This window comes from Fopius arisanus, unplaced genomic scaffold (assembly GCF_000806365.1).
Source record: "Fopius arisanus strain USDA-PBARC FA_bdor unplaced genomic scaffold, ASM80636v1 scaffold00067, whole genome shotgun sequence".
NCBI lineage: Eukaryota > Metazoa > Arthropoda > Insecta > Hymenoptera > Braconidae > Fopius > Fopius arisanus.
The window spans coordinates 480,431-503,614 of record NW_011887806.1 but is presented as its reverse complement, the minus strand read 5'-3'; the positions used below and the strand labels follow the sequence as shown (position 1 = coordinate 503,614).

Below are 23,184 nucleotides of genomic sequence, written 5' to 3'. Positions count from 1 at the left end.
TGTCTACCTTCACCTTTCGTAAATGCATTATCTTTCTTCGGGTCAAGAATTGTTCCAGGAATTCATCGACTTCTGTATCTCCCGATAAGAATTTCTCAGCTATTTTCTGGACACGAAGGAGAATACAAATAAAAATCACAATTATCATTTAATAATTGTTTATATAATTGCTTAAATAATTACTTCCGATTCTCCTTCAATTTCCGCAGCAGCTCACAGCCTTTCTCAGACAGTTCATGTAATGCTTTTTTATTCTCCTCGAGTTGGGGTTGCTTTGCTAGATTGACTTCGGCCAGAGAACGATTTCCAGCGATCAGAACTTTCTTTTCAGATTCCAATTCTTTAAACTAGGAAACCTCACGAAAAGTTAGCAAGTCGCATATCTAATAATAAGACAAGAAAATAATGAAACAACCGCCTTATTATCCATTTATTGTCATCGATTAAATAATTCACCTGTTTTAGGTCATTGACAACTTCCTCGAATCTTCCATCATCGTTCAATATTTCTCCCAAATCAGTGTTGCTGAGATGATTCAACATCGACAATGTAGCTATAGAATATCCAGCCCCTGGTCCTGACTGTACATTTCCAATTTTTATTATGAATATTTTAAATATATACACAGAAATTTAATTTTCATCAGCTGATGACATCGACCACAACAATGAGCACTTGTGTTATTGAAAATAATATAATCAAGCGAAAAACAGGGGACAATTTCTCTCAGGCGGCACGAGACAGCGCGCGACTATTTAAAAAATGATAATTGCAAATTGCAGGAAAAAATGTGAAATATATTTTAAAAAATCAGAAAATGGAGGAAAAAAAATGACAGCAAAAATTATTGTTATTTACTGTTTTATTTAATTTCCTTCCATGGAAAAATTTTTTTCCCATCCATCCCCATTTCCCATCCATTGACTTAGTGGATTAGGCCTACAGGGGATACCACGTTAAAAAAAAACGCGTCAAGGGCTCTACCTCTTGGGTGACGTGGAAAGAGTTTCACTTTAATTACTTGATTTATGAAAAAATAGTCAATACTGGGGAAGAATCTCTCTTATTGAAATAATCATATACCCATTGTTCATTTATGCTTTTGTAGACAATTTTTATGCCATACCTTTTTTTTTCATGTCAATTTGAAAGAAAAAAAATTGAACGACTCGACTGGCATTCAAATTTAAACGCCAGAAATCGCTGAATTGTGGGGACACGTTATGCAGCGCTACATACGACGTCTGAAGGTACTTGTCTCCTGTTTTGGTGTCGGCGACATCAAAGCTGGGCAATACCTCCATCATACCTTACTTTAGTCAATCCTTTTTGAGTCCCTCTGCTAATAACAATTTTATATTGAGGGAATTAATATTTGTTTTTCATTTTGGAAACCCTTGAGAGGGTAAATTGTGAGTTTCATTGAGATAATGGCAAATGACCTTGTGAAAACCCTAGGGGGTCTGAGGGTGGATGGTCGTAGGCCTCTGGAACTCCGGAAAATTGGAATGAAAATGGGAGTTTTTGGACAAGCTGATGGCAGTGTTTATTTGGAACAAGGAAAAACTAAAATTCTCGCTGCAGTTTATGGACCTCATCAGGTAAATAATTATTTTCTCTGATTCCTCCTCTCAAAATGCTTGTGGAAAATAATCCCTTCTCCTTTTACCACGAAAGAATCGTTTTTGATTAATGAAAATCTCTTTTATTTTTTGTCCAGACTCGAGGAAGTGCTGCCAGAAGTACTGTAAGTAAATCAATGAAGGGAATAGTCAATTGTCAATACAGCATGGCAGTGTTCAGCTTGAGCTCTGGAGAACGAAAAAAAAGGCCAAGGGGAGACCGAAAAACTCAGGAAAGATCGATTCAACTGAGACACGCCATGGAAGCCATTCTGAATCTTGAGAATTTTCCGAGGTCACAGATTGATATTTTTATAGAAGTCCTCCAGGTCGATGGCAGCGATTACTGTGCAGCTATCAATGCAGCAACTCTTGCATTGATAGACGCAGGAATTCCCATTAAAGTAATCTCTACTCTATTTTTCTTCAATTACTGTTATTTTTATAATTAATAAGTAATTAAATATTTCAGGATTATGCTATCGGCTGCACAGTGACTCTCCCAGACGCTTCCCAATCCTATGATGCCTCAGAGGTTGAGGGAGTTGGGGTTCTGGATGCTAATAATCTCGAAGAGAATGGTCCAGGGACGACTCTGTCAGTAGTTGCCCTTCCTGAGACCATCAATGAGGCCAGTAAAGAGGCTGGACTTATCGTCATAGCTCAGGCCAGTGGTCAGCGTCTGGACATGACGAAAATGGAGGGCATGAAGACACGAGCCCTTTATGGTTGTCAGATCATTAAAACCATTCTCGATAAAATGGTTAGGCAACACCTCATAACAAATTCTCTACCCTCTTTATTTGATGTTAAAACCTTAGAATAAATTCACTTTTTATCAACTTCAATTTAGATATTCTTTAATTCTTATCAAATAAATTCGTTATAAAAACACTTTCTGTGAATAATTACTCGAAAAATAAATCTATCGCTCTAGGAATTATGGAACGATTGGTTCCTCGCGAGTCCTTGATGGCTTTTTATAAAAATATAAACTTTTCACATCTACAATTTTGCGTCGGGATGTCTCTCCATTATCATACCAACGCCCTAGAAGAGAAAGAAAATAATGAAAATCGATTAAACTATTTTTAAGGATGAACTGAAGGAAATGAATCTTAATCAACGATAAATGACTATCAGCCAGACGAGTAAAATTTTTTAGATGAATAAAAATGGAATATTCACCTGTCCACCAGCAGCACAAGCAGCAATAATTCCAAACTGCTGGTCCTCTTTGATCATTCGATTCGCTGTATGCGTAGCGAGACGAATCCCCGTGGCAGCAAATGGATGTCCAATGGACAGAGAACCCCCCCACGCATTCCATTTCTTCAAATCTGGAATTCCAAATTTGCTACTCCTCTTCAGATATGTTTGGCAGAACCAGTCAGAGTCCAGGGCTTTCAGGTTTGCCAAAATCTGAGCTGCAAAGGCCTCGTGGATCTCCCACACACCAATATCGTTGAGAGATAATTTCGACAGTTCCAAAACCTGAATTCAAAAGATTCCTCAATAACTAAAAACAAAAAATCGGAGACAATTCATCGAGTTATTAAAGTGTTTCTGACCTTAGGAATAGCATAAGCTGGCCCCAGCAGCAGCTGATCAACCGGATCCTGTGAAACGTACGTAAATTTTCTCAGGTAAGCTTTTGGGGTGAGTCCCAATTGTTTTGCTTTCTCTTCGGTCATGATGAGTCCAGCTGAGGCCCCATCTGTCAAGTAAGACGCATTGGCAGCTGTAATGGAGCCATAAGGCTTCACAAAAGCTGGTTTCAATTTAGCTAGATTTTCTGGACTGGAAACTCTGATCCCATTATCTCTGTCCACTATCTTCGTCACATTTGGCACCTTAAATGGCACCAGATCACTCAGATTTCCCTCTTGCTGAGCTTTCTGGGCGAGTTTGTGAGATCTCATGGCGTATTCGTCTTGTTCTGCTCGGGATATTCCGAATGCTGAAGCCAAACGATCTCCACTGTGGCCCATTGTCTCCCCTGAAGAGAACTCAGCCACCGATGGGAGCTAAAAAATTAATAGAGAGAAATTAATAAACCTTACAGTAGATGATGATTTTTTAATTACATCGGGGACAAAGTGGTTGGGCCTGATGGACGCCAGAAGAGAGAGTGTCTGTCCCAGAGATTTGCTCTTAGAGGCTTTCAGCATGATACTCCTCAGGGATCTGCTGTGTCGAATGGGCACGTCTGACATGAACTCCACTCCACCAGCTACAACCACGTCATAAACTCCAGATTCAATCAGTCCTATTCCTGTTGTCATCGCTACATTACTGCTGATGCAGGCCATTGTGACAGTGTGAGCTGGTGTCTTGTTACTGTATCCAGCTCCCATGGCTGCCTCACGAGCTACATTCGCTGTTTTTACCTCCTGGATGACAGTCCCATACACGATGTAGTCTATCACCTCTTTGGGAATTTTTGTTTTTCTCTGGAGGGACCTGAAATACCTCGGAGTCATTACATTGTCCGACTATTATTTCAGGATTATTACTCACATCAGAGCCTGTGTGGCTAATTCATGAGGCATGAGTTTAGTGTAATCTGTGCCGGACATCAAGAATGGAGTGCGAACCCCATCCACGTAGACGATATTCTTGCGGGCTGAATTGTTACCTGTTGTTGCATAATTTCTGGATGGAGCTGCTGATGCCAAGGAATATGCTGTTTCTGAAATTCATGGGCTCGAGGTAAACATTCATTATTTTATTATTTAATATACTTTTAATTTATTTCTAGGTGATTTTTATTTCATTTCAATGAATCCAGTACTTGGGGGAGAGCTAAATATTACATAAATAATATTCAATAAATCCACTGAACGTGGGGTAAAGTTTTAAAATAATTGTCAGGGCTGAAAATGCATTTTTTTTTTAATATGAGGATTGTTTAATGTCCGATAGCCATTCGATCGAAGGATTCGAGTCAATCGAATTTATATTCAATTCAGAATAAAGGATTCGAATTTTTTTAGGTCAAGTGTGGAAGGATTGAACTTTGTACCATGACAAATGAGAGGTATCCCTCGAGTGCATCTCATAATCGAGAATATCAATTTTTTTTTGGGGTTGTTAATATTTTAATGAGTGAATTTCGGATCTTACTATGCAGTAGAATATTTCGATCCAGTCGGAAGACATTGCTTACTCGGAAAATTGTCATATTGAATTATTTGTGACACTCCACGATTCAGCCAGCTATTGCCGCTGATTTCACCCTATGCTACGGTTTTTCGACCTGCAAAGATCGATTTTTAGCACTCGATACTCGATTTTGCGAATCGATTTTTACGGGTCGACCGATCTATTTTCGACGAGAAGTTTCAGCCGGCGCGCGCAGCCGTGAGCTCGGGGCGTCGCGGGTTAATTCAAATAACGATTTAAATCATTCAATTTATTTTTAATGTATATCTTTACATAAATAATTTTACAGAATTTTTAAAAATAGTTATTATTTTTTTTAAACAATTACTGAATTAATTATTATTCATGGATTTACACATATTTTAACAACTTGGATTGAAGAGATTAATTCATGTTTGAAATACTTTGAATTAATTTAAAAAATTTTGAAAATTTATGGGGTTTTAGGAATTTTTTAATGTCTTCCTGAAAAATTACAATTTTTCTTTTAAATCGTTAAAAATCAAATTTATCCTCTTTCAAATTCATTTGATACCATCAAGAAATTCTCATCCATCCTCTCCAGCGACTCCTAAAAATAAAACCAAAAATTCTCCCCAAAACACTTTCACTGACTTCTCACCCTCCAATTACCGAATTGCACTCCCAATTAGCGCCTGCGCGGAAACCCCCCTAAATTCCCACCGATGAAAATCTCCGATCAATTTCCCCGTTCCCATTGGTCAATCCGTAGGTCAATGAAAAACAGGATAAACCCACTAACCCACAAAAGACCCACAAGAAAATTCCGTGAGAGCCGATAAAAAATCCCCAAACAGCCCCCCTCAAAAAATAAACCCAAAAAAGCTCCGGACATCGAAAAAATTCCGTAAAATCCATGTGTTTTTAACCCACAAATAACCCAAGAAGACTTTTGATTGCGCGCGCGTCTGCCTTTTCCATTTTCCCCTCATTCCCCGTTGCTCACCCGCTGTGAACAAGTGTTGAAGTAAAAAGTCAGTTGAAGTGATTTGAAGTTGCAATAACAAGTAAATAAATCACCAACCGAGGTAAATCCCCCCTATTTAATCAAAATAATAATAGTAAATTGACCAAATTGACCCATTGGTGGATTAAATCCCGGAAAATAGCCCGATGTCCGTGATAATGCGCAGTAAATACTGGCATGTTTGTTTCACATGGACGATCGATACGCCATCCCAGAATGGCGTGCAATGTAAATCGGCCTGACGAAGTGATGACCAGTGATGAGAATGCCGCAAATACGGGTGTGAAGGTGTATGTCATATCTGTCAAGCAATACGGTAAAGCTGAGTGGATTATTTCATCGTCAAGGTGGTGGAGTGCAGAATATGGAAAGCCCTAAAAAACACCGAGAGTAATCAATCCCCCAGAATCAACACCAGAGATCTCACAAATAAATTATTGATAAATTGGAGGATGAGAGGCTGGAAGACAAAGAGTGGGAGAGAAGATCATAATGACACTCTGGTGCTGTGAATTGAATTTATTCGGGATATCTGGGATCATTGATATCATTGGGATAATTGGAATCTTTGGAATCTTCGCTATCTGTTTGGATCTTTTTTGATGTTTTTCGATGTTTGTGAAGGTTTTTCATTTTTTTTTTTATGGTGACTACTGTGATGTGACTGTGTTGAATAACTCGTGTCTGTGAAGGGTTGATGTCGAGGGATAGTGGATTGAGGAAGAGAGAGGACTGAGGATTGAGGGGAAAGGAGGAACGAATGGATGGAGACGGGCATGTGTCGTTTAGCTGCTGTGGTCGCCACTTGGAATCGGTAGAGGTGCCCAGGCCACCGACCCATACCCGTGACCGCGAGACAAGCCTCTACGAGACAGTGTGAGACCCATGTCCGTGTGAAATATATTTTATATGTATTGTGCTAGTTCAAAAGCCTGGGTATAACCCGTAGGGACAAGGTTATACAGACCGCCACCATAACTGTCTAGTTTCGTCAACTCTTTTTTTTTTTCTCCTCTCACTTCATCATTTAATTTTTTTTAAACATTTCATTTATTATATTCCACTAATTCCACTAATTTCATCAATTTCTCCCATTTCTATCGTCCTCACTATCTCAATTTCTGCCATCATTTTAATTTTGTCAATAATTCAGTGTTGGGTGAACGTCGAGTGTCGAAAATAGCAAGTGTAACGAATGATTTTCTTCCCAGTGTTTCCGTCATAATAAGGACACCCTATAGTATATGTTACCGATGTCTTCCTAGGGATGGAAATCAGTGATTACAATTTAGATAATGATAATAGAATTTATGATACGAGTGATAAACAGAAGAGGTCATAGACAACTGAGATGGACCGAGTTAATCTCGGTGTTGGTGATTCACATGTGAGTGATGATGAGGATGATGGTACACGCCATAAAGATGGATTTACCGTATGCTCTTTGTTCGTTCACAGTAGTGCAATACGATGATTATTTTCAATGGTAGAAACTGAGGTGAAGAGGGAGGGAAGAGAGAGAGAAAGAGAGAGAGAGAAGAGTAATGAATAAAAGTATGAGAGTGATTGATAATTTTCACGGACTCGTTGTCATCATTTGACCCTAAATGCTCATGTGTTTATGGATTCAGACTGATGATGTTTATGTTATTTTGTTATCATTTGGAAAAGGATTGAGAGTGATATCAGATTGTAAAAATGGAGACACTATTACCGGCTAGTACTGGCAGCCCTTCTTACAGTCCACAATTGAAGACAGTCTTGAAGACATATCAATTATCAGCAGTTAAGAGCCTGCAAGGACCGAGCTCAGCCCTTTTGGGTATGGACTGTAGAGGAATATTGCAGGAACAAACGTCCTTTCACTTCCCAACCCTCAATCGTACATCAAATTGCATTGATTCGGATACAGATGATATTAATGGAAAAGATTACAAGAAGAGCGATGACACTGTGGCTGCATCAGTGGCTGTACCACCAACACTAGCACCATCAGTTTTATCAAGAAGAGATCACATTGTTGACAGATCGCAGGATGATTCAGACGATGATCCACAGCCCGAGAGGTTGAAAATAATCGGTGAAAAGCGGGAATTGGAATTTCAAATACCAATTCTCACAGCACCAGATCAGAGCTGCTCTGAGAGGTGTGAAACAACACTGGAGAACGAGAGAATCTCGTGTTTTGTTGTTGGTGGTGAGCGCAGACTCTGTTTACCCCAAATACTCAATACTGTACTCCAGGATTTTTCATTGCAGCAGATTAATCAGGTTTGCGATGAATTACAAATATACTGTTCACGATGCACCCATGACCAATTGGAGGAGTTAAAATTGTCTGGTATTCTGCCAAGAAATGCACCGTCTTGTGGATTAATCACACAAACTGATGCTGAGAGACTCGTTAGCGCACTTTTACTGCGTATTGAGCCACGTGAATTACCGCAGATGATTGAGGATAATGAGGGAAAGGAGCATTGTGATAAGGATACTAATGATACTGTCGCTAAATTCAAAGTTTATCACGAGTGTTTTGGAAAATGCAAGGGAATATTCAATGCTGAGAGATTTGATGCTGAGGATTCGGCGTGCATTGAGTGTTTGGAATGTGGATGTCAGTTTTCACCTCAGCGTTTTGTACGTCATGCACACAGACCACTTGAGAATCGTACCTGTCACTGGGGCTTTGATTCAACCAATTGGCGGTGTTATTTGTTGTTGTCACGCGATCAGCCTCATTACAACAAGCTCGTTACATTCTTTCGGAACTTGAAGGATAAATATCCTCTGCCCAATCTCAAGAGGAAGCTCACTGAGGTAATTATTCACTCCATTTTATTTTTCATTTTTTCCTATTTTATTATTTATTTTTACCGCATTATTATATTTACGAGATTAATTATTTGAGATAAATTTCACTTGTTTGTCATAAAAAAAATTTATTTAGCAAGATGTTTTCTTTTCATTTCCTCAGTTTCGAAATGAGTCTGACAAATTACCGAAACGACTGAAAAAGGAAATGGGACGTAATGAATTTGCTGGTGTTTATGCTGGTGGCAATGGCTTGGGGATGTACTCGATATCACCGGCCACAGGTGGAGGTGATCCTTATCTGCAAATGCAGTGGGCAGTTTTTGAATTGGCGGCACGTGGTGCCTCTGCCTTCAGGCCCTGGAACACAGCTAATACTTGCAAACATCGAGACAGGTGACAAGTCTTATCTCTCAATTCTCATCGATTAATTAAATTTTTTTTTTGCCATTTTATTCTCAACAATATCATTTCCCTTTTGCCAAATAAATTCACTATCTGAAATTCAATTCACTCATTGATTATTAAAAAATATTGAGATAATTTATTGATTATGTGAATTTAACAATTAAATTGACTGAATGAAAAAAAAAAACAGTTCACCACTGGTGCCCGCTTATCTGAGCCGAGGTCCACCGGTGCTGCAGCATCCAGAGCGTGTGGTACCGCTCTCAGAATGCGAGCGTTTTGAGCCCCATTATCAGCCAAATGTTGCCCTGGCCCCGATAACACAACCACCAATACAACCAACACCAACAACGCAGTCCGAGGATCTGCCAGGAGGTCACAGACACCTCTACCGAGATCCCCACAATCACAATCATTCCCCAAGTTCTCGTGAAAAACTGGAGCCCCTGGTATCAGTTAAAATGGAGAAACCATCATCACCGGGTCCAGAGTCATGTGAATATTCACGTAATTTTTCAACGCCATCTAAAAATCCGGAGGAGTGCAGAAACGAGAGGCCAAAAATGAAGAGAAAAATTCTTCACAGAAAGAATTGCGAGGACGAGGACAGCAGTGCTGCTGTGACATCCTCGACGATAACAATGGAGTTATCAGCTGGTGTGAGTACATCGTCGTCACGGAGTGACACTGAAGAGGATTTAGCAGCGATAGTTGAGCTCGAGGAGCGTCTTGTGGCTATTGATGCACCACATGACGTTATTGCTCTGGTGAGACAAGTGGCATCAGAACTTAATAATTTAAGAGTTGGACGTCAACAGGACGCACAGGAAATAGTTAAGTTACGTGATGAGCTGGAAAAAATAACAATTCAACAGGCTAATGTTAATCCTCGTGATTCTGTTGATAGTGGTGATAACAGTGATAATCAGGTAAAGGATAATTATCCAAGTGCTGCTGACAGCACTGAAGACAATGACACTGTTGAAGAGGCAGCACAAATTATTGACAACAATGAAGAGCTCGACAGAGCTGTTACTCCATCAACTGCAATTAGTAATGATTAGAAATTATTACCAATTAGATTAAGATTATTCATAGTAAGCAGGACAACAATAATAGCGAATGAATAAAATAATATTATAATAAAGAACTGCTCAGCAATTGTGGACACTTATTATCACCTAGTGATAATGGTGTGCGCAAAATTTTTAGCACTAAATTATCAATGTTACAAATTCTAAAGTTAATGATGACGATGAAAGAAAAATGTCTTGGTTATGTGATATATGAAAAGCCTTTAACGTTATAGAATGGTTAATTTTTTTGTTCGTTTTTTCAGATAATATTGTAAAGTGAACTTTTATCGACAGTTTTTACTTACGAAAACGAGATTAAATGAATCATGTAGATAATGTGTGATGCGATGAATGAGAAGTAGATTTTGAATATTCGAATAAACTGAGCCAATATATATTAGAACAAGATATTATGTTTGAAATATATTAATGAAGTGCATAAGACATTTTTCGTAGGTGGAGTTTTATCATTGATTGCGATGAAAGATCAATTGTTCATTCAGTCTTCTCATTACCGTAGTTGTGCAGATTTCAAATGAAAAAGATTAAAAAAAAAAAGAAGATAGAAAAGAACTGGTAGACGGGACTGACAAATCGTTGAATTGCTTTTCATCAACAACTTACTGTCGTATTGGTATTATGTAAATAGTTTCTCTTGTCATAAAGTTACGTTTATTATTATATTATGAAAATTATTGAAAAAAGTACAAAACCCTAGGTGCTATGTTATTACACTGGGTGATTATAATCAACTCGTGTTAATAGACTTGATACTTTCAATTGTAAAAACTGGATGCATTGAGTGCGTTTTTTTTTTTGTTGTTGTAACAATATTCAAAATTTTCATGATTATTTGCATAATTTTGCATGACTGAATGGGCAATCTCTTCGAAAGTCGACTGAATTCATAGACATAATTATTGTACTGCCAGAAAAATTGACATAAATTTATGAGAATTTATTTCAATCATCAATTACCGGAATTATTGTAAATGTTGTTATCGATTGTTTTCTTTTAGTGCTGTTGTGAGGGAAAAATGTTGGGTGATTTTATTGAGACGTAATCAATGCTTCCGTTTTTACGGACGTCAACGCAATTGAATTAGGGACGTCCACAGAATAAATTTGATACTAACGACGGAGTAAAAATTCTCTTTATCAAGTCAACTCGTACTACTCTCTATGTATAGGAGGATAAACTACATAATTAGTCATAAAAAAAAAAAATTAATAACTACAGACGTCGATGAAACTTATGTATCGCGCATGGACTGCATGAATGGATGAAAAAATTTAAAAAAAAACACCGTAATTTATTTATACTGCTGGGTTGTGTATTTCAAGTCCAAATAATAAATTATTATTCTGGAGCGGGTACTTCGAGACAAAATTAAGGCATAATTAGAACTTTCTTATTGCTCACTTAAGAAAGTAAGAAATTGTATAAAATTTTAGCACTTAAAATTTGGGGATTAATAACTCGTGGAATTGGACTCTAAATTGATTCCATTAGTCTTGGTTTTATGAAAGTTTTTTTTTTATTTTCAATACTTTGAAGGGCGTGAAGGTTTTTATTGTCAGAAGAATTATGAACAACAGCTGACGGTTGAAAAATGAAAAATTAAAAACTGCTGTAATATTTTACACAACTGATTTTAAATACAACGCTGGACAATCCACGTCGATTCAGCCACTTCTTCGGTTCGACTCGCTCTCTTTTTTATATATATATATAAATAATTAATGATTGTATGATCAAACGCTCGCTGGAAGATAGCGATAAAGATTTTTATCATTCTCTCTGGCAAAAGTCCACGAGAAAAAGAAGTGGCTCAATCGATCTGGAATTTTCATAATCTCAATCCCACCCGAAGTCAAGAATGTTATTATGTTCTTTCGTACAGTTATCGATGCGCATATTTTAAATAAAAATCAACCATATAAACAATATCGACGAACCGTTGTATCTGAGGTACGTCCAGTACGAAAATTATAACCAGTTTATATTATTGATTTCAATAGTCTTTCTACATCTCTCACTATCTCACTTTTGAACTGTCGCAATAACATCTAGAAATGCCCACAGTGAAAATGTATTTTCATCAATAAAAGAAAATACTTGTCAAGTTGAGATTTTTTTTTTAACATATTTATACACGGATATGTGCCCGATATAGGTATTCTTGTGCACGGAGGAAGGGACTTTTATTTTGTTCAAGTCTTTTGATCTCAATTACGTGAAAGGCGTTGATGATTTTCACGGGAAATCCTCGAGATCAAGTCAGTAGGGAAGAGGTAAAGAATGATGAGTCGATGATTTGAGGATTATCTCCGAATCTAAGCTGAAAACAACCATTTTCATCTGGACCTTTTTTATAGAGCGGAATAAGCCCTACAAAAAAGGTCCCTACGATGATTCCATTATCTCTCGTATATTCAGAGATATTCCTGAAAAATTCGTGGATTACCTGAACTAACTTGGAGAAGTAGAAAATAATAGGTCGATTCTTCGAGAAATATCTCTGAATCTGTGAAAAATCGTGAAATTTCCTCAGGACCTTTTTTGTAGGGCGATATAAGGACTACAAAAAAGATTTCTACAAAAATTTTGCTATTTCGCATGGATTCGGAGATATTGAGCTTGTTTACCTCTTTGTTATGAAAATTTTTTTATTTTCGTTAATCGTGGTAGCTTAACATTTCAGAAATAACGCATCATTGAATATAATGCACTTTGACCTACATCATAGATATCCATTGTTCTTGAAGAAGTAAATCATTGCATAGTGTTATCTATACTTGATAAGAACGATCCACGCAATAATATTAAATAGCATTAGGAACGAAGAAGAATAAAATTTACGTTGTGAATTGTCTCGTGATTAGCTCAATATGTGTCACAAACTAGAACATCTTCATCTCTAAATTTTTTGTATCTATTTTCTTTAAGAATATATCCTCTTGTTTTTATATAGGTCCAACCATGACTCACTGTTCATCTAGGGTCGATTAAACAAATGATAAAACATTGAATATTCGTCGAGAACTCGTATCACATAAAAAAAATCTAGTACCTGCAATTGGCTGAAGCCTGAAAATTTTGTGATTAGAGAGTTTCATCATGCAGATTATGACGATGCATGTGTCTTAAGCTCAGTGTAAATATTAACATTAATTAAAAAATAAGTTTGATCACGTCCAAAATAACAATGTTGACAACAATCGGACGATAAATCTGTCATTTGTCTAGAGTTTCATACACGAAAGAATTGCATCTTTGAATTATTTCGTACATGATCATGTGCTTTATCTCTCGAATGTATTAAATTCAATGGAATATATCTTCCTCTCAAAAATCGGATTTTGATTTTTCTATTGAGATTTTCTCTGTGGCACAATCTTTTTCCGTACGAGATCAATTTTTGGGGGAAGCTAGGTTTTATTGAATTTTTTATTTGCAGTAATTTCGGAAGTCACAAGTAATTGAACTTCGGAGTAATCGAACAGAACCGGATTATTTACAATGTAAAGTACAAAATTGATCTCCATGTTGGATTTAAATATGCACGATTATTCTTTTTCATCCTCGCTCATTCTCATCACTAGGAAAAAAAAAACAACTGATGATGACACATAAAAATTGACTGGTACAATTCATCAAAAAACCATTAGTGGTCTGACTATTTATAAAAGAACAAATCATCCGAATCAATTCGTTAAATAAACCTCATAATTTTAGGGAAAAATTGGTTAAAAAATCATCACAAGATCTGATAAATCCCAAAATTATCTGTATTAATAATTTTACTTTATGTACTCGTGTCACTAAATTAAAATAAAAATCGTCGATCGAATGACGAATGGAATCAGAAGAATTGATATCAGACAAAGAAAATCATTCGCTCAATAAAAATTCAACGTAAAAATGTAAAGAATTCCGTGACTATAATGAAATTTGTCTTATGCATTACGTTGTAATTAACAACGAGTTTGTTGAATTGGTCTCTGACTCTGCAAAGCATTGAGCCTGAATTGTGGTAATTGATGATGGCATCAGTAAACTTAACCCGTTAATGATTGAAACGAGAGAAAGAATGTGAAGAATTCATTGAACCGAACGATATGCCATTAACTCGTTTCAAAGCTGTAGTATTCTCGAAATGCAATAGCCGTCAATTATGTGTACCATATTTTAATTAGGAGAGAAAACGTATTTGTTGTTAGCTGTTTTTTTCCTCATAGAAAAATTCTTTAGGAGTTTCCATTCACTTCCATTGTTTTCTTTCTTCAGACGATAATTGTTAATAAAAGAATATATAAAGTAATTATAAGAACCGAGTAAATAACTATTTCATGAACCAAATAGAGTAATCTTTGATTTATAAAGCAATATTTCACAATAATATCGCCTATTAAGCATACGATACCGAGAGACAATCTCATTTTTTTTTTTTTGAAGAAACAATGTATAATCATAATTAAACTGCAAATAAAAAAGCATTTCTCTATGATATATTTAATTTTAGGACTTTATTTATTATCACTAGAGCATGGGAAAGCCAGAGAATCGTGAATTGTCGATTTTCGATATTCTTTTGTCATGAGATTAATTTTTAAACAATCAAACCATTAATTTCCACTTCCATCATGTCTTTCGGTGGATTAATTATTAATCCGATGAGATATTCCTTTTTGTAATAATAAAAGTTGATTTATTCATTTCTGATGGAGATATTGATGTGAAAATACAGAGAAATTCCAGAAAAAAATTCAGAAATCTCGGAGTTGAATGTTGATCGGTTGCATAGCAACAAATTGCGAATGAATCGTCGACCCAAACTCCAAACAAATATATCTTCTCACGATACAGTACTATCATTACTCCGAACTTTATCCAAAAGTTTTGCGATAAGAAGAAGTGTGAAACATCACGCAGTGAAGTGTTCCCCATAACGACCTCTCGATACTCATTACTGAAGCGATTAAAATTATTACTTCAACACTAGATAATCTAATTAAGCGTCGTGTCCAGGTCATGACGTTAAAAAAATAAATCCATAAATCAAACAGAAATCAAACTCCATTAAATTCCACAGTACTCCAAGGATTTCCACACTTTCTCAATAATAGAATCGAAATGCTACACTTGCTCTCGAGTGTAGACGATGAAGAGTTGTTAACCTGCAATTCGATGATGGGAAATGTCTCGAAAGACTTGGAGAATCCGCCAAAGAATGTTGTCAGAAGACAGCTTCAAAATTTTTCTGAATTTTCTTATTCGGAAAGTATCAAGGTGACAATTAAGGAAAAACCGATCGTTGAATCGAAAGAATACCGATTAAATCTTCTAGGTTGGGCCTTCCAGGCGTTCCTGTCCCATCTCCAGAGGACAAAACGTCTCTGCGAATTGAAGATAAAAACACACGAGCGTCTGGTCACCCTGGAATTAAAACGTCACTTCAGGATTTGGAAATCAAGAGTGGATGAGAGAAAAAAGGAACTCCCGGCGATAAAAAATGATTTGTCTGACGACCAGAAGATCCAGGAGTTTGTGGATGCACTGGTGGAGAAGCAGAAGCCATTGAGGAGAGTCGATACGACCGGAGGTGCATCACGAAGACCTCCAGAAGAGAAGGAGGAGAAGGAGTTGATGGTTAGACCAGGAAAAATAGTGGAATCCTCTCTGCAGAAGCGCTTATCATTCCAGAAGAAGATCATCACTGAGCAGAGATTGAAGCTGGTCCAGCAGAATCAGATAATCGAGGAGATGAGACTGAAGAGACTCTCCGAGGAATCCCACCTGGCGAAAGAGAAAACGCTCACGACTGCTAGACAAGTGCTGAAGAAATGCAGACAGAGGACAAGAAGCGACTTGATGCAGTTGATGAGGACAGAGGGAGTTGATTCCCCTGGAGGAGATTTTTCGAGGACAAATGGGTCTGGAGCCTGTCAGACCCCGGATTTTATCTTCAGGATGGAGGCGAGGGCTCAACGACGGAGGGAGAGGCTGCGGGAAGCTAGGGAAAAGCAGAGGGAACGACTGGAGATTCAGAGACAGCAGGAAGAAGACAGGAAGAAGGAAGAGGAGGAGAAGCAGAAGAGCCTGAAACTGGAGGCACAGCGCAGGGCTAGACGACTTCTTCAGGAGCAACGGAGGAAGAAGATTATTGAAGCTGAGAGGCTGAGGCTTTCCAATGAAATCATCGAGAGGTTCTACAGGAGGTACCTCTTGAGGAATTATATTCTGATGCCTTTTGTCAGGATTCTGCAGGAGGAAAAACACCTTTTGCAAATTGCTGACGAGCATTTCTACAGTACTTCCTTGAAGGTAAAATCTATAAAAGGGTTTTGCGTTATTCTCTCCTCACGATCTTGTAATTATTATATTTCCAGAGGAGTTTTGGGACTTGGAAAAACGTGACGAGACAATCGGTTGAGGCGAAGGTGAGGAGGTGCACTACGATCTGCAATGGAAATATTCTATTTCGATTTTTCAGCGAATGGGTGGAGATGGCGAGGGAGAGGGCGAAGAAATTTCAAATCGCCTGGGATTTTTACAGGGCGAGGGTGTGTGGGAGGTATTTGAGGGCCTGGTATCACCGAGCTCTGGAGATGAAGGCCAAGTCTCTGGAGACCCTGCAATTCGTCGAGAATTATTACGATGAGAAGATGATGCGCAAGTACTTCCGGATGTGGGGGACGTACACTAGAATTTCGGAGGATGTGAATGAGAGCGACAGGCAGAAGGAAAAATTTAGGGCACTTGTGCAAAATGTTGTCCCTAATTTCTGTCCCAAGCACAGGGGAGTCATCAGGGATTAGTGATTAATACAATTCTTCAGGTTCATCAGTGGCACGATGAATCGGGTTTATTTAAACTTTTAATATGCAATACTGATGGTTTCATACACGTTTTTTTTTAACGTGAAATTTGAGGCCAATTTTATAATTGTATTTTTATTATTATGGTGAAAGGTGTGACGATATCGTATATGTTTTATCACAGCTGTAATTAATTTCTTCGTTAGTGCCCATTACGTTTTAATTTTTACAGACGATTGTAGCGATTTTTTTTAATTTCTAGTGATTTTTGGGGTTTCTATTGAAATTTTATTTTTTATTTGAAAGGAATATTTAACATAAACCTCTTGATTTTCAAACAGAATGAGAAATAAATAATAAACGATCAATAGAAATCCAATAGAATTGTCCAACAAATTCATCAACCTTTAGTCGGTAATTTTTTTATACATGAACACTACGCGATCACAATATATTACATAAAAAACAGCCAGTGCTATTCTCGCTTTAATCTTTGTAAAACGATATTTAATTTTCTCCATTGCAAAACTAGAAATCATAACTCATTTACACATTTTATTCTTCATTGTTGCTACTGTATAATTAACCTACACTCCTAGGATCGGCTCTCATACGATTTTATACCGAATTTTATTAAAAATAAAAAAAGGAAACAGCCAATTTTCACTGCACCCTACTAATTTCATGTCGTAAGAGGTAAAATTGTGAGGAAAACTGAGGCAAAATTTAACTAATCAATTTATTCAATTGCGTATAAATTAAAAAAAAACTCACAGAGCAGTAAATTATTTTCTAAGATATGAATGTTAAGAAAAACGTTTAAGATCGCCTCAGCTTTCCCCAGGGCTCGAGTGAATTTATATGTGAGTGAATAAGCGTTAATGTTCGGGTTGAGACCGAATTTATCGATGAATAAATACCTATCAATATACAAAAATATTCGACTGCCTCTATGAATAAAATATAAGCGTAAACGTAGTCATACATTAGACTGATGATCACTGTACATTACATTATCTTGTGCTACAATTCACATCTCGTTTCCGAAATAACTGGATAATAATCCAGAGCATCCGTTTTTGCTGGAACTAATGCGTCTCTCCTGGGCTGTTGTACGTAGAAATATCAAGTAGACGTGGTAAATTAAATACCCGAGTACAACGAGTCCTCCGAGCAGACTGTAGATCCCTGAGACGAGGCACACGGCGAGGCTGCAATTAATCATAAAAATTAATCAATCAATTCCCCTAACTAATGAGTTACAAATCGATTCAGTTGACAGATAAGTTTTCAGGACATATCTCGGAATCTAAAAGCGACAGCAAAATTTTTGTAGAGATCTTTTTTGTAGCTTTCATTATGACCAATAAAAAGTGTCTCTGTAAAAATTTCGCTAGGTCTTCGGTGAAAGTGGAAAAATTACTCTAGCTGGTGGTAGACATCACTGCAGTCGTCTGGCAGAAGAATCGTCCCGATGAGGACGAATGGGTGACAGACACTCGTCATTGTGAGATTCGATCCATAAATGAAGGCCACTGATGAGCACAACAAGCAGCCGAGGTACCACCGAAGGTTGTTGGAGCCTATGCAGCAGTCCAGCCTGTTTTTAATAGAATTTTAATGAAATCGATGAAACAAATGACCACTTCAAACTTATTCTCTACCAATTCCGAAGGTCTTTGAAGAATTAATTTTAGGAAAAAATTTTTCTACCATCTGCAATGATATTCTCTGCCAGCAACACAAGTTTGACAGGTCCTGCAGTGATATGTCCTGGCAGGTGGTGGTTTTTTACACATGAGACAGATTTCCTCACTGGCTTTCACCACTTCTGATTCATGTGTCAAATTATCAGTCTGCACAGCAGAATCCGACTTGACTTTTGTCTTGAATCCACAAAAAATTCCACCAACAACTCCCGCCATAAATACGTAATTCTCCTCAACAACAATCTCTAATAATGGCACAACACACAATTCAAAAATAATCATCAGCATTACAACACTTGTAATTGTCCACATGAGAAAGAACTTTGAGCGAGGTAAAAACCTTAAAAAATTATGATGCAGATGGTAGATTATTATTGGTGTCACAACAAATACTATGATTGTTAAATAAATTGTTTGAGCGGCTATTAAGGTTAGGACTGGTAAAGATATTAAGGGTATCGTTGCGTCAATTGATATTTGTTTAGTGCCACTTCTCCATCCGGATAAATTGCGCAATTTATTTAGAATATACATTGTTCATCTGGGGTTGATCCTCGATCTTCAATTTATTCCTAAACTAATGAATTTTTCACTTATTTCGACTGGAATTTTGTGGTGGAGGCGGTCTTCAGGTTAGGAATGTGCGCCTGCACAACTCTTCACAACTTTTTATTTCCACCCACTCAATTTAGTACTTCAATTCTCCGTATTATTCATCGTAAAATGATAATATTTGTTGTTAATTATCAATAACGACCGGCACGTGATATTTTCCCGACGATTTTTCCGGATCATTTGCACGATTTTATTCTGCGAGGCGCAAGTCCTTGAGTTATGACATTTTTTTAAATAACAATTCATCAACTTATTAACTAATAGAATAATTATGATAATTATAGTAATTGATTCATGAATCAATGCATCGAGTCATTATTAATTAATCTATCTATTTATTTGTTTCAATTGATTACAGATTATTCAGTTCATTTTTGAATTCACAATTTCACCGGAAAGAATCGAATAATTATATAAATAAAATAGTTATAACTCAATAAAACATTCAATATTATTCCCTACCAATTCAATTAAATTAATATTCAATATAAAATTTTTTCAATTCCAGGAATCGCCTAGATAAAACAATTCCTACAGGTTAATTGTTAAACAAATTAGTTTGAGGATAGAAAATTGAATGGCGTCTTGTATAAATTTTCAACAATTATCCTCCCGAATTCACTTGACAAAATGAATTATTTCTCTGAATGCACTTGAGTGGCAAGTGCATCTGGAGGCGCTGATGGAGATGCATTTGGAAAATTTTCTCCGGCATCTCTCAGTATCCTCCAATGGTCTCTCCACAGGTAAAATGTAGAGGGGAATTGCAGACGCACCGTTGGTTATAACGGGTGTGGGGTTTCAAAGTCGGGGGACAGGTAGAGAGGGGTCCCTGACAGGCCCAAACCCGTATACATGTGATTGGTCATAGTGTTGAACATCGTGCCCAAAACGTTTGCGTCTAACATCAATCGGTTTTTCTTATTACCGATTTTTATTGTCATTGTTGAATGATTGTTTGAGAATTCGCGGTTTCGCGGTATCGCGGTTTAGCGTTTTTTTCTTGAATTTTAATTACGCGGAGGTTCAGGTGTTTAGGGCTTTCATGTATTCCAAGTGCCCGACATATCGTTCAGTTGTACTTTTCGTGTGGTACGACATGTCTGATACTTTTTATCATCCCTAAAATTTCTGAGAATGGCTTTTCTTTGTCCTGTTCGCATACGCCGGGGAACGAAGAAGAAATGTACGTTAATTATATTTTTCAACTGCGATAACTCACTGGTTGTGCGGGATTATTATTCAGAGCTGTTTAATAATTGGGAAGAGCATGCAATGAGCTATTCTGGGGGAATTCTTTCTCGGCTTGTGAAATCGATGGGAATTTTATTTAAATCGAGACTCAAATAATAGCTCTGGTTAATTAATCCTTATTTTCTCTCCAACTATGAAGAATTCTTTTGGTTTTGAGGATAAATGGGAATTTTGGTTGGGGATTATTTTTTAGCTGGCGTTCACAATTTTAATCTTGAGAGAGATGGACTCGGTGGCTCGAGCATTGGACTTGGATCCAATCGAGCGACTTTGCCACCAGGACGTATCACTGGAAGTGCCAGTATTGAAACCCTCGTGAGAGTTGGAATTGAAAAGGAAAATGGTTTATCTCCAGACAGCAAAATGGTTATTGTTCATGATTTCACACCGTGCGTTGATGATGAACTTCAAGTTAAAAGAGGACAGGTAAGTAATTCACCGATTGATAAATCGTATCGAATTTTTTTCTCCAATTGTATTGGATTCAAATAATATCCAAAGAAGAATAATTTTATTTTCACATTTTAGTCTTCGACTTTTTACAATTCTAGAACAATTTCATAATATAAGGTAATAATTTTAATTAAAGCTGGACATTTCAGGTAGTCAATATTTTATACAGAGAGAACGACTGGGTTTACGTGATCGCAGCGGATACGAGAATGGAAGGATTTGTTCCTCACTCTTACTGCACCCCTTATACGTCACAACTTGCAGAGCAAACACTCGCGAGTCTCATGAATAATATAAAGAAAAAATTGCCACGATCTCACGAAGGGGATGGGGATCTCGTCAACAACGGACGATCCCAAGTCGAGTCACAGCACACGGACACCGGATCTGCTTCGGACTGTGAAAGTTATATTCGAAATATCACGACTGCCGATGTTAATCGAACCCACATGACTCAATCTCAGAGCTCCATTCAAGCTACACCCCAGCCTGACGTTCATCCCTTCTTCAAGGTGAGAATGACGAAATCATTTTTAACAAGCCGATTTACCTGGTACGATAATTTTCCCTGAATATCTCTGGATCTACAAGAAATAGAGAAATTTATGTAGAAATCTTTTTTCTAGCTCTTATCGCGCTCTATATAAAAGATTTTATCAAAAATTTTGCTAACTCTGTTCGATTACGAGATATTCCTCGAAAAGTGGACGTTATCCTGTGGCAACTCATCAGGATCTTTTTGTAATGTAATTCAATTTTCTAAAACCACCGGTTTTTTTCATACAGTCCGTTAAAAAAAATAATTAAAAAGTCCTGAGTAAAATTGAAGACTTCCTTAGACTCCAAGATATCCAAGAATCCTATCGATCAAATCGACCTCGACCCGTGCCTTCTACCGTTCATGAATCATCTGCTACCGTCGTAAAATCTGAACGTGAGAATTAATTATCGGTTATTGATTATTGCGTTTAGGACCCATCGGCTGGGAGGTACATCGTCCTGTACACCTTCGTGGCTCGAGATGAGAATGACGTGAGTGTGGAAAGGGGTGAATTCGTAACAGTCCTGAATCGTGATGATCCTGATTGGTTCTGGGTACTTCGACACTGTGATGGCAATGAGGGATTCGTCCCATCAGGTTTTGTATATCCTGGACACGTACTGCATTCATATGCCACTACTGGGACCACCACAACAACAACAACTGCTACTAGTGATGTCTCACATGTATTAGGTCTGCTGAATTCTCCCTGATTTATTAAAATTCTAGTACGAGTAGATGATGACCTGAAAAAGTAATTTTAATTAATTGAATTGATTTTTATGATGCAGGCCATAGGAATGGAGCATCAAACGATCGACAGCTTCAGCAAAAAGATCTGCGAGACTTCAGAGATGAAGCGACTGGGACTGAACTAGTGGTTTTATATGATTACAAGGCGCAGGCGCCGGATGATCTCTCTGTAAAAAGGGCAGATTGGATTTATGCTGATCTCGGTAATCAGACTGTCGATGGATGGCTGTGGGCCTATGCCCCAAAAACCCGAAAATACGGTTTTATACCGAAAGCTTACGCTCGTCCTCCTGCCATGACAAGTTTGTAATAATCATTCCACAAATTTGCGCCTCGATAAATATCAATATAAATCCCTCACCCTTCGATTAATAAACTTTACTGAATAATAAAGCCGTCTTGAACCTCGAAGAAATTATATGAGCAATCATTTTTTTTTTGCGGAGGGAAAACGGAAAAAAGTCTGCAGGTGACAACTTCGTAATGGAAATTGGTGATTTAATTAATAAAATTAATACTGATAAGAGAAATACCTGTTGTTTAATTCGATTTTATCAGAAACTATTCCACATTTAAATTAAATATTTAAACAATAACCTGTGATTTAATCTCTAAATCTGAATTTTATTCAATCATGCAGTCAGAAGATGCCCAGAGAGTCCACAGAATTAGAAAACCATAATTTATTTAATTAAACAAGCGATAAAATAATATCAACAGTAAATCCATAAAGGTCTGAGTGAAAATAGAATTGAGTCATAGAATCGACATTCGTAACATTTTTTTTAAATATCAAATCAATTTCCAACGCGATGGAATTTTTCCAGCATTCAGAATTAGGTAATCGGCTTCTTGATTGACGGAATCAGCAGCGAGGCTGTAGCCAATATTTTGCTGGAGTCAAGGGTGTGCCATCAAGGCTTCAAGAGGTCATAGATAGGTGGCGACACTCTAACAAAAATTTAT

The 23,184-nt window shown here is 37.3% G+C and overlaps 7 protein-coding genes across 12 annotated transcripts; 4 read left to right on the top strand and 3 right to left on the bottom strand.

The window, feature by feature from the left end:
* Nucleotides 1-9: 9 nt before the first annotated feature.
* Nucleotides 10-624, bottom strand: LOC105269326 (vacuolar protein sorting-associated protein 37B-like; the record flags this gene model as incomplete). Its single annotated transcript, XM_011309472.1, has 3 exons — nt 10-106; nt 184-347; nt 457-624. Coding segments are annotated over 3 exons (339 nt in total), but the record flags the coding sequence as incomplete, so codon positions are not given.
* A 646-nt stretch (nt 625-1,270) lies between these two features.
* On the top strand, nt 1,271-2,471 carry Ski6 (exosome complex component Ski6). Its single transcript, XM_011309469.1, has 3 exons — nt 1,271-1,602; nt 1,722-2,027; nt 2,096-2,471. Exons 1-3 carry the CDS (start codon nt 1,432-1,434, stop codon nt 2,447-2,449), a joined length of 831 nt encoding a protein of 276 aa, XP_011307771.1. The 5' UTR covers nt 1,271-1,431; the 3' UTR covers nt 2,450-2,471.
* On the bottom strand, nt 2,467-4,882 carry Mtpbeta (mitochondrial trifunctional protein beta subunit). Its single transcript, XM_011309471.1, has 6 exons — nt 4,750-4,882; nt 4,144-4,315; nt 3,711-4,086; nt 3,195-3,650; nt 2,812-3,117; nt 2,467-2,673 (listed from the first exon to the last, which is right to left on the bottom strand). Exons 1-6 carry the CDS (start codon nt 4,805-4,807, stop codon nt 2,629-2,631), a joined length of 1,413 nt encoding a protein of 470 aa, XP_011307773.1. The 5' UTR covers nt 4,808-4,882; the 3' UTR covers nt 2,467-2,628.
* Nucleotides 4,883-5,329: 447 nt separating this feature from the next.
* Nucleotides 5,330-14,381, top strand: Snoo (Sno oncogene). Of its 4 annotated transcripts, none has more exons than XR_892426.1 (4): nt 5,330-8,593; nt 8,751-8,983; nt 9,186-12,043; nt 13,047-14,381. XR_892426.1 is itself a non-coding variant. In XM_011309468.1 (4 exons), exons 2-4 carry the CDS (start codon nt 7,475-7,477, stop codon nt 10,057-10,059), a joined length of 2,226 nt encoding a protein of 741 aa, XP_011307770.1. In that variant the 5' UTR covers nt 5,330-5,837; nt 6,988-7,474; the 3' UTR covers nt 10,060-12,197. The 4 variants fall into 4 exon arrangements, 3 of the variants coding, with proteins under 3 accessions (XP_011307770.1, XP_011307769.1, XP_011307768.1); XM_011309468.1 differs by lacking the exon at nt 13,047-14,381 and having other exon boundaries at nt 5,330-5,837; nt 6,988-8,593; nt 9,186-12,197; XM_011309467.1 differs by lacking the exon at nt 13,047-14,381 and having other exon boundaries at nt 5,330-6,652; nt 6,988-8,593; nt 9,186-12,197.
* A 257-nt stretch (nt 14,382-14,638) lies between these two features.
* On the top strand, nt 14,639-17,439 carry LOC105269321 (trichohyalin). Its single transcript, XM_011309464.1, has 2 exons — nt 14,639-16,399; nt 16,465-17,439. The coding sequence occupies exons 1-2, from the start codon at nt 15,209-15,211 to the stop codon at nt 16,891-16,893; spliced, it is 1,620 nt and encodes a 539-aa protein (XP_011307766.1). The 5' UTR covers nt 14,639-15,208; the 3' UTR covers nt 16,894-17,439.
* Nucleotides 17,440-17,529: 90 nt separating this feature from the next.
* On the bottom strand, nt 17,530-19,153 carry GABPI (zinc finger DHHC-type palmitoyltransferase GABPI). Its single transcript, XM_011309460.1, has 3 exons — nt 18,607-19,153; nt 18,317-18,493; nt 17,530-18,104 (listed from the first exon to the last, which is right to left on the bottom strand). The coding sequence occupies exons 1-3, from the start codon at nt 19,134-19,136 to the stop codon at nt 17,924-17,926; spliced, it is 888 nt and encodes a 295-aa protein (XP_011307762.1). The 5' UTR covers nt 19,137-19,153; the 3' UTR covers nt 17,530-17,923.
* Nucleotides 18,854-22,748, top strand: Dlish (Dachs ligand with SH3s). Of its 3 annotated transcripts, XM_011309462.1 has the most exons (6): nt 19,210-19,234; nt 19,726-20,403; nt 20,665-20,897; nt 21,074-21,436; nt 21,897-22,158; nt 22,257-22,748. In XM_011309462.1, the coding sequence occupies exons 2-6, from the start codon at nt 20,355-20,357 to the stop codon at nt 22,526-22,528; spliced, it is 1,179 nt and encodes a 392-aa protein (XP_011307764.1). In that variant the 5' UTR covers nt 19,210-19,234; nt 19,726-20,354; the 3' UTR covers nt 22,529-22,748. The 3 variants fall into 3 exon arrangements, with proteins under 3 accessions (XP_011307765.1, XP_011307763.1, XP_011307764.1); XM_011309463.1 differs by lacking the exons at nt 19,210-19,234; nt 19,726-20,403 and adding an exon at nt 18,854-18,934; XM_011309461.1 differs by lacking the exon at nt 19,726-20,403 and having other exon boundaries at nt 19,161-19,234.
* Nucleotides 22,749-23,184: the final 436 nt, after the last annotated feature.

What these genes read in the sequence shown, in the direction of transcription:
- Ski6 (XM_011309469.1), top strand. Translation starts at nt 1,432, where the DNA reads ATGGCAAATGACCTTGTGAAAACCCTAGGGGGTCTGAGGGTGGATGGT. An exon ending in CAGTTTATGGACCTCATCAG is followed by an intron (nt 1,603 to 1,721) that starts GTAAATAATTAT and finishes TTTTTTGTCCAG; the next exon opens with ACTCGAGGAAGTGCTGCCAG. An exon ending in ACGCAGGAATTCCCATTAAA is followed by an intron (nt 2,028 to 2,095) that starts GTAATCTCTACT and finishes TAAATATTTCAG; the next exon opens with GATTATGCTATCGGCTGCAC.
- Mtpbeta (XM_011309471.1), bottom strand. Translation starts at nt 4,807, where the DNA reads ATGACAATTTTCCGAGTAAGCAATGTCTTCCGACTGGATCGAAATATT. An exon ending in TTAGCCACACAGGCTCTGAT is followed by an intron (nt 4,087 to 4,143) that starts GTGAGTAATAAT and finishes GAGGTATTTCAG; the next exon opens with GTCCCTCCAGAGAAAAACAA. An exon ending in CCAACCACTTTGTCCCCGAT is followed by an intron (nt 3,651 to 3,710) that starts GTAATTAAAAAA and finishes TTAATTTTTTAG; the next exon opens with CTCCCATCGGTGGCTGAGTT.
- Snoo (XM_011309468.1), top strand. Translation starts at nt 7,475, where the DNA reads ATGGAGACACTATTACCGGCTAGTACTGGCAGCCCTTCTTACAGTCCA. An exon ending in TCAAGAGGAAGCTCACTGAG is followed by an intron (nt 8,594 to 8,750) that starts GTAATTATTCAC and finishes TCATTTCCTCAG; the next exon opens with TTTCGAAATGAGTCTGACAA. An exon ending in ACTTGCAAACATCGAGACAG is followed by an intron (nt 8,984 to 9,185) that starts GTGACAAGTCTT and finishes AAAAAAAAACAG; the next exon opens with TTCACCACTGGTGCCCGCTT.
- LOC105269321 (XM_011309464.1), top strand. Translation starts at nt 15,209, where the DNA reads ATGCTACACTTGCTCTCGAGTGTAGACGATGAAGAGTTGTTAACCTGC. An exon ending in TCTACAGTACTTCCTTGAAG is followed by an intron (nt 16,400 to 16,464) that starts GTAAAATCTATA and finishes TTATATTTCCAG; the next exon opens with AGGAGTTTTGGGACTTGGAA.
- GABPI (XM_011309460.1), bottom strand. Translation starts at nt 19,136, where the DNA reads ATGTATATTCTAAATAAATTGCGCAATTTATCCGGATGGAGAAGTGGC. An exon ending in AGAGAATATCATTGCAGATG is followed by an intron (nt 18,494 to 18,606) that starts GTAGAAAAATTT and finishes TATTAAAAACAG; the next exon opens with GCTGGACTGCTGCATAGGCT. An exon ending in GATGTCTACCACCAGCTAGA is followed by an intron (nt 18,105 to 18,316) that starts GTAATTTTTCCA and finishes GATTAATTGCAG; the next exon opens with CCTCGCCGTGTGCCTCGTCT.
- Dlish (XM_011309461.1), top strand. Translation starts at nt 19,183, where the DNA reads ATGAATTTTTCACTTATTTCGACTGGAATTTTGTGGTGGAGGCGGTCT. An exon ending in GTGGTGGAGGCGGTCTTCAG is followed by an intron (nt 19,235 to 20,664) that starts GTTAGGAATGTG and finishes ATTATTTTTTAG; the next exon opens with CTGGCGTTCACAATTTTAAT. An exon ending in TTCAAGTTAAAAGAGGACAG is followed by an intron (nt 20,898 to 21,073) that starts GTAAGTAATTCA and finishes TGGACATTTCAG; the next exon opens with GTAGTCAATATTTTATACAG.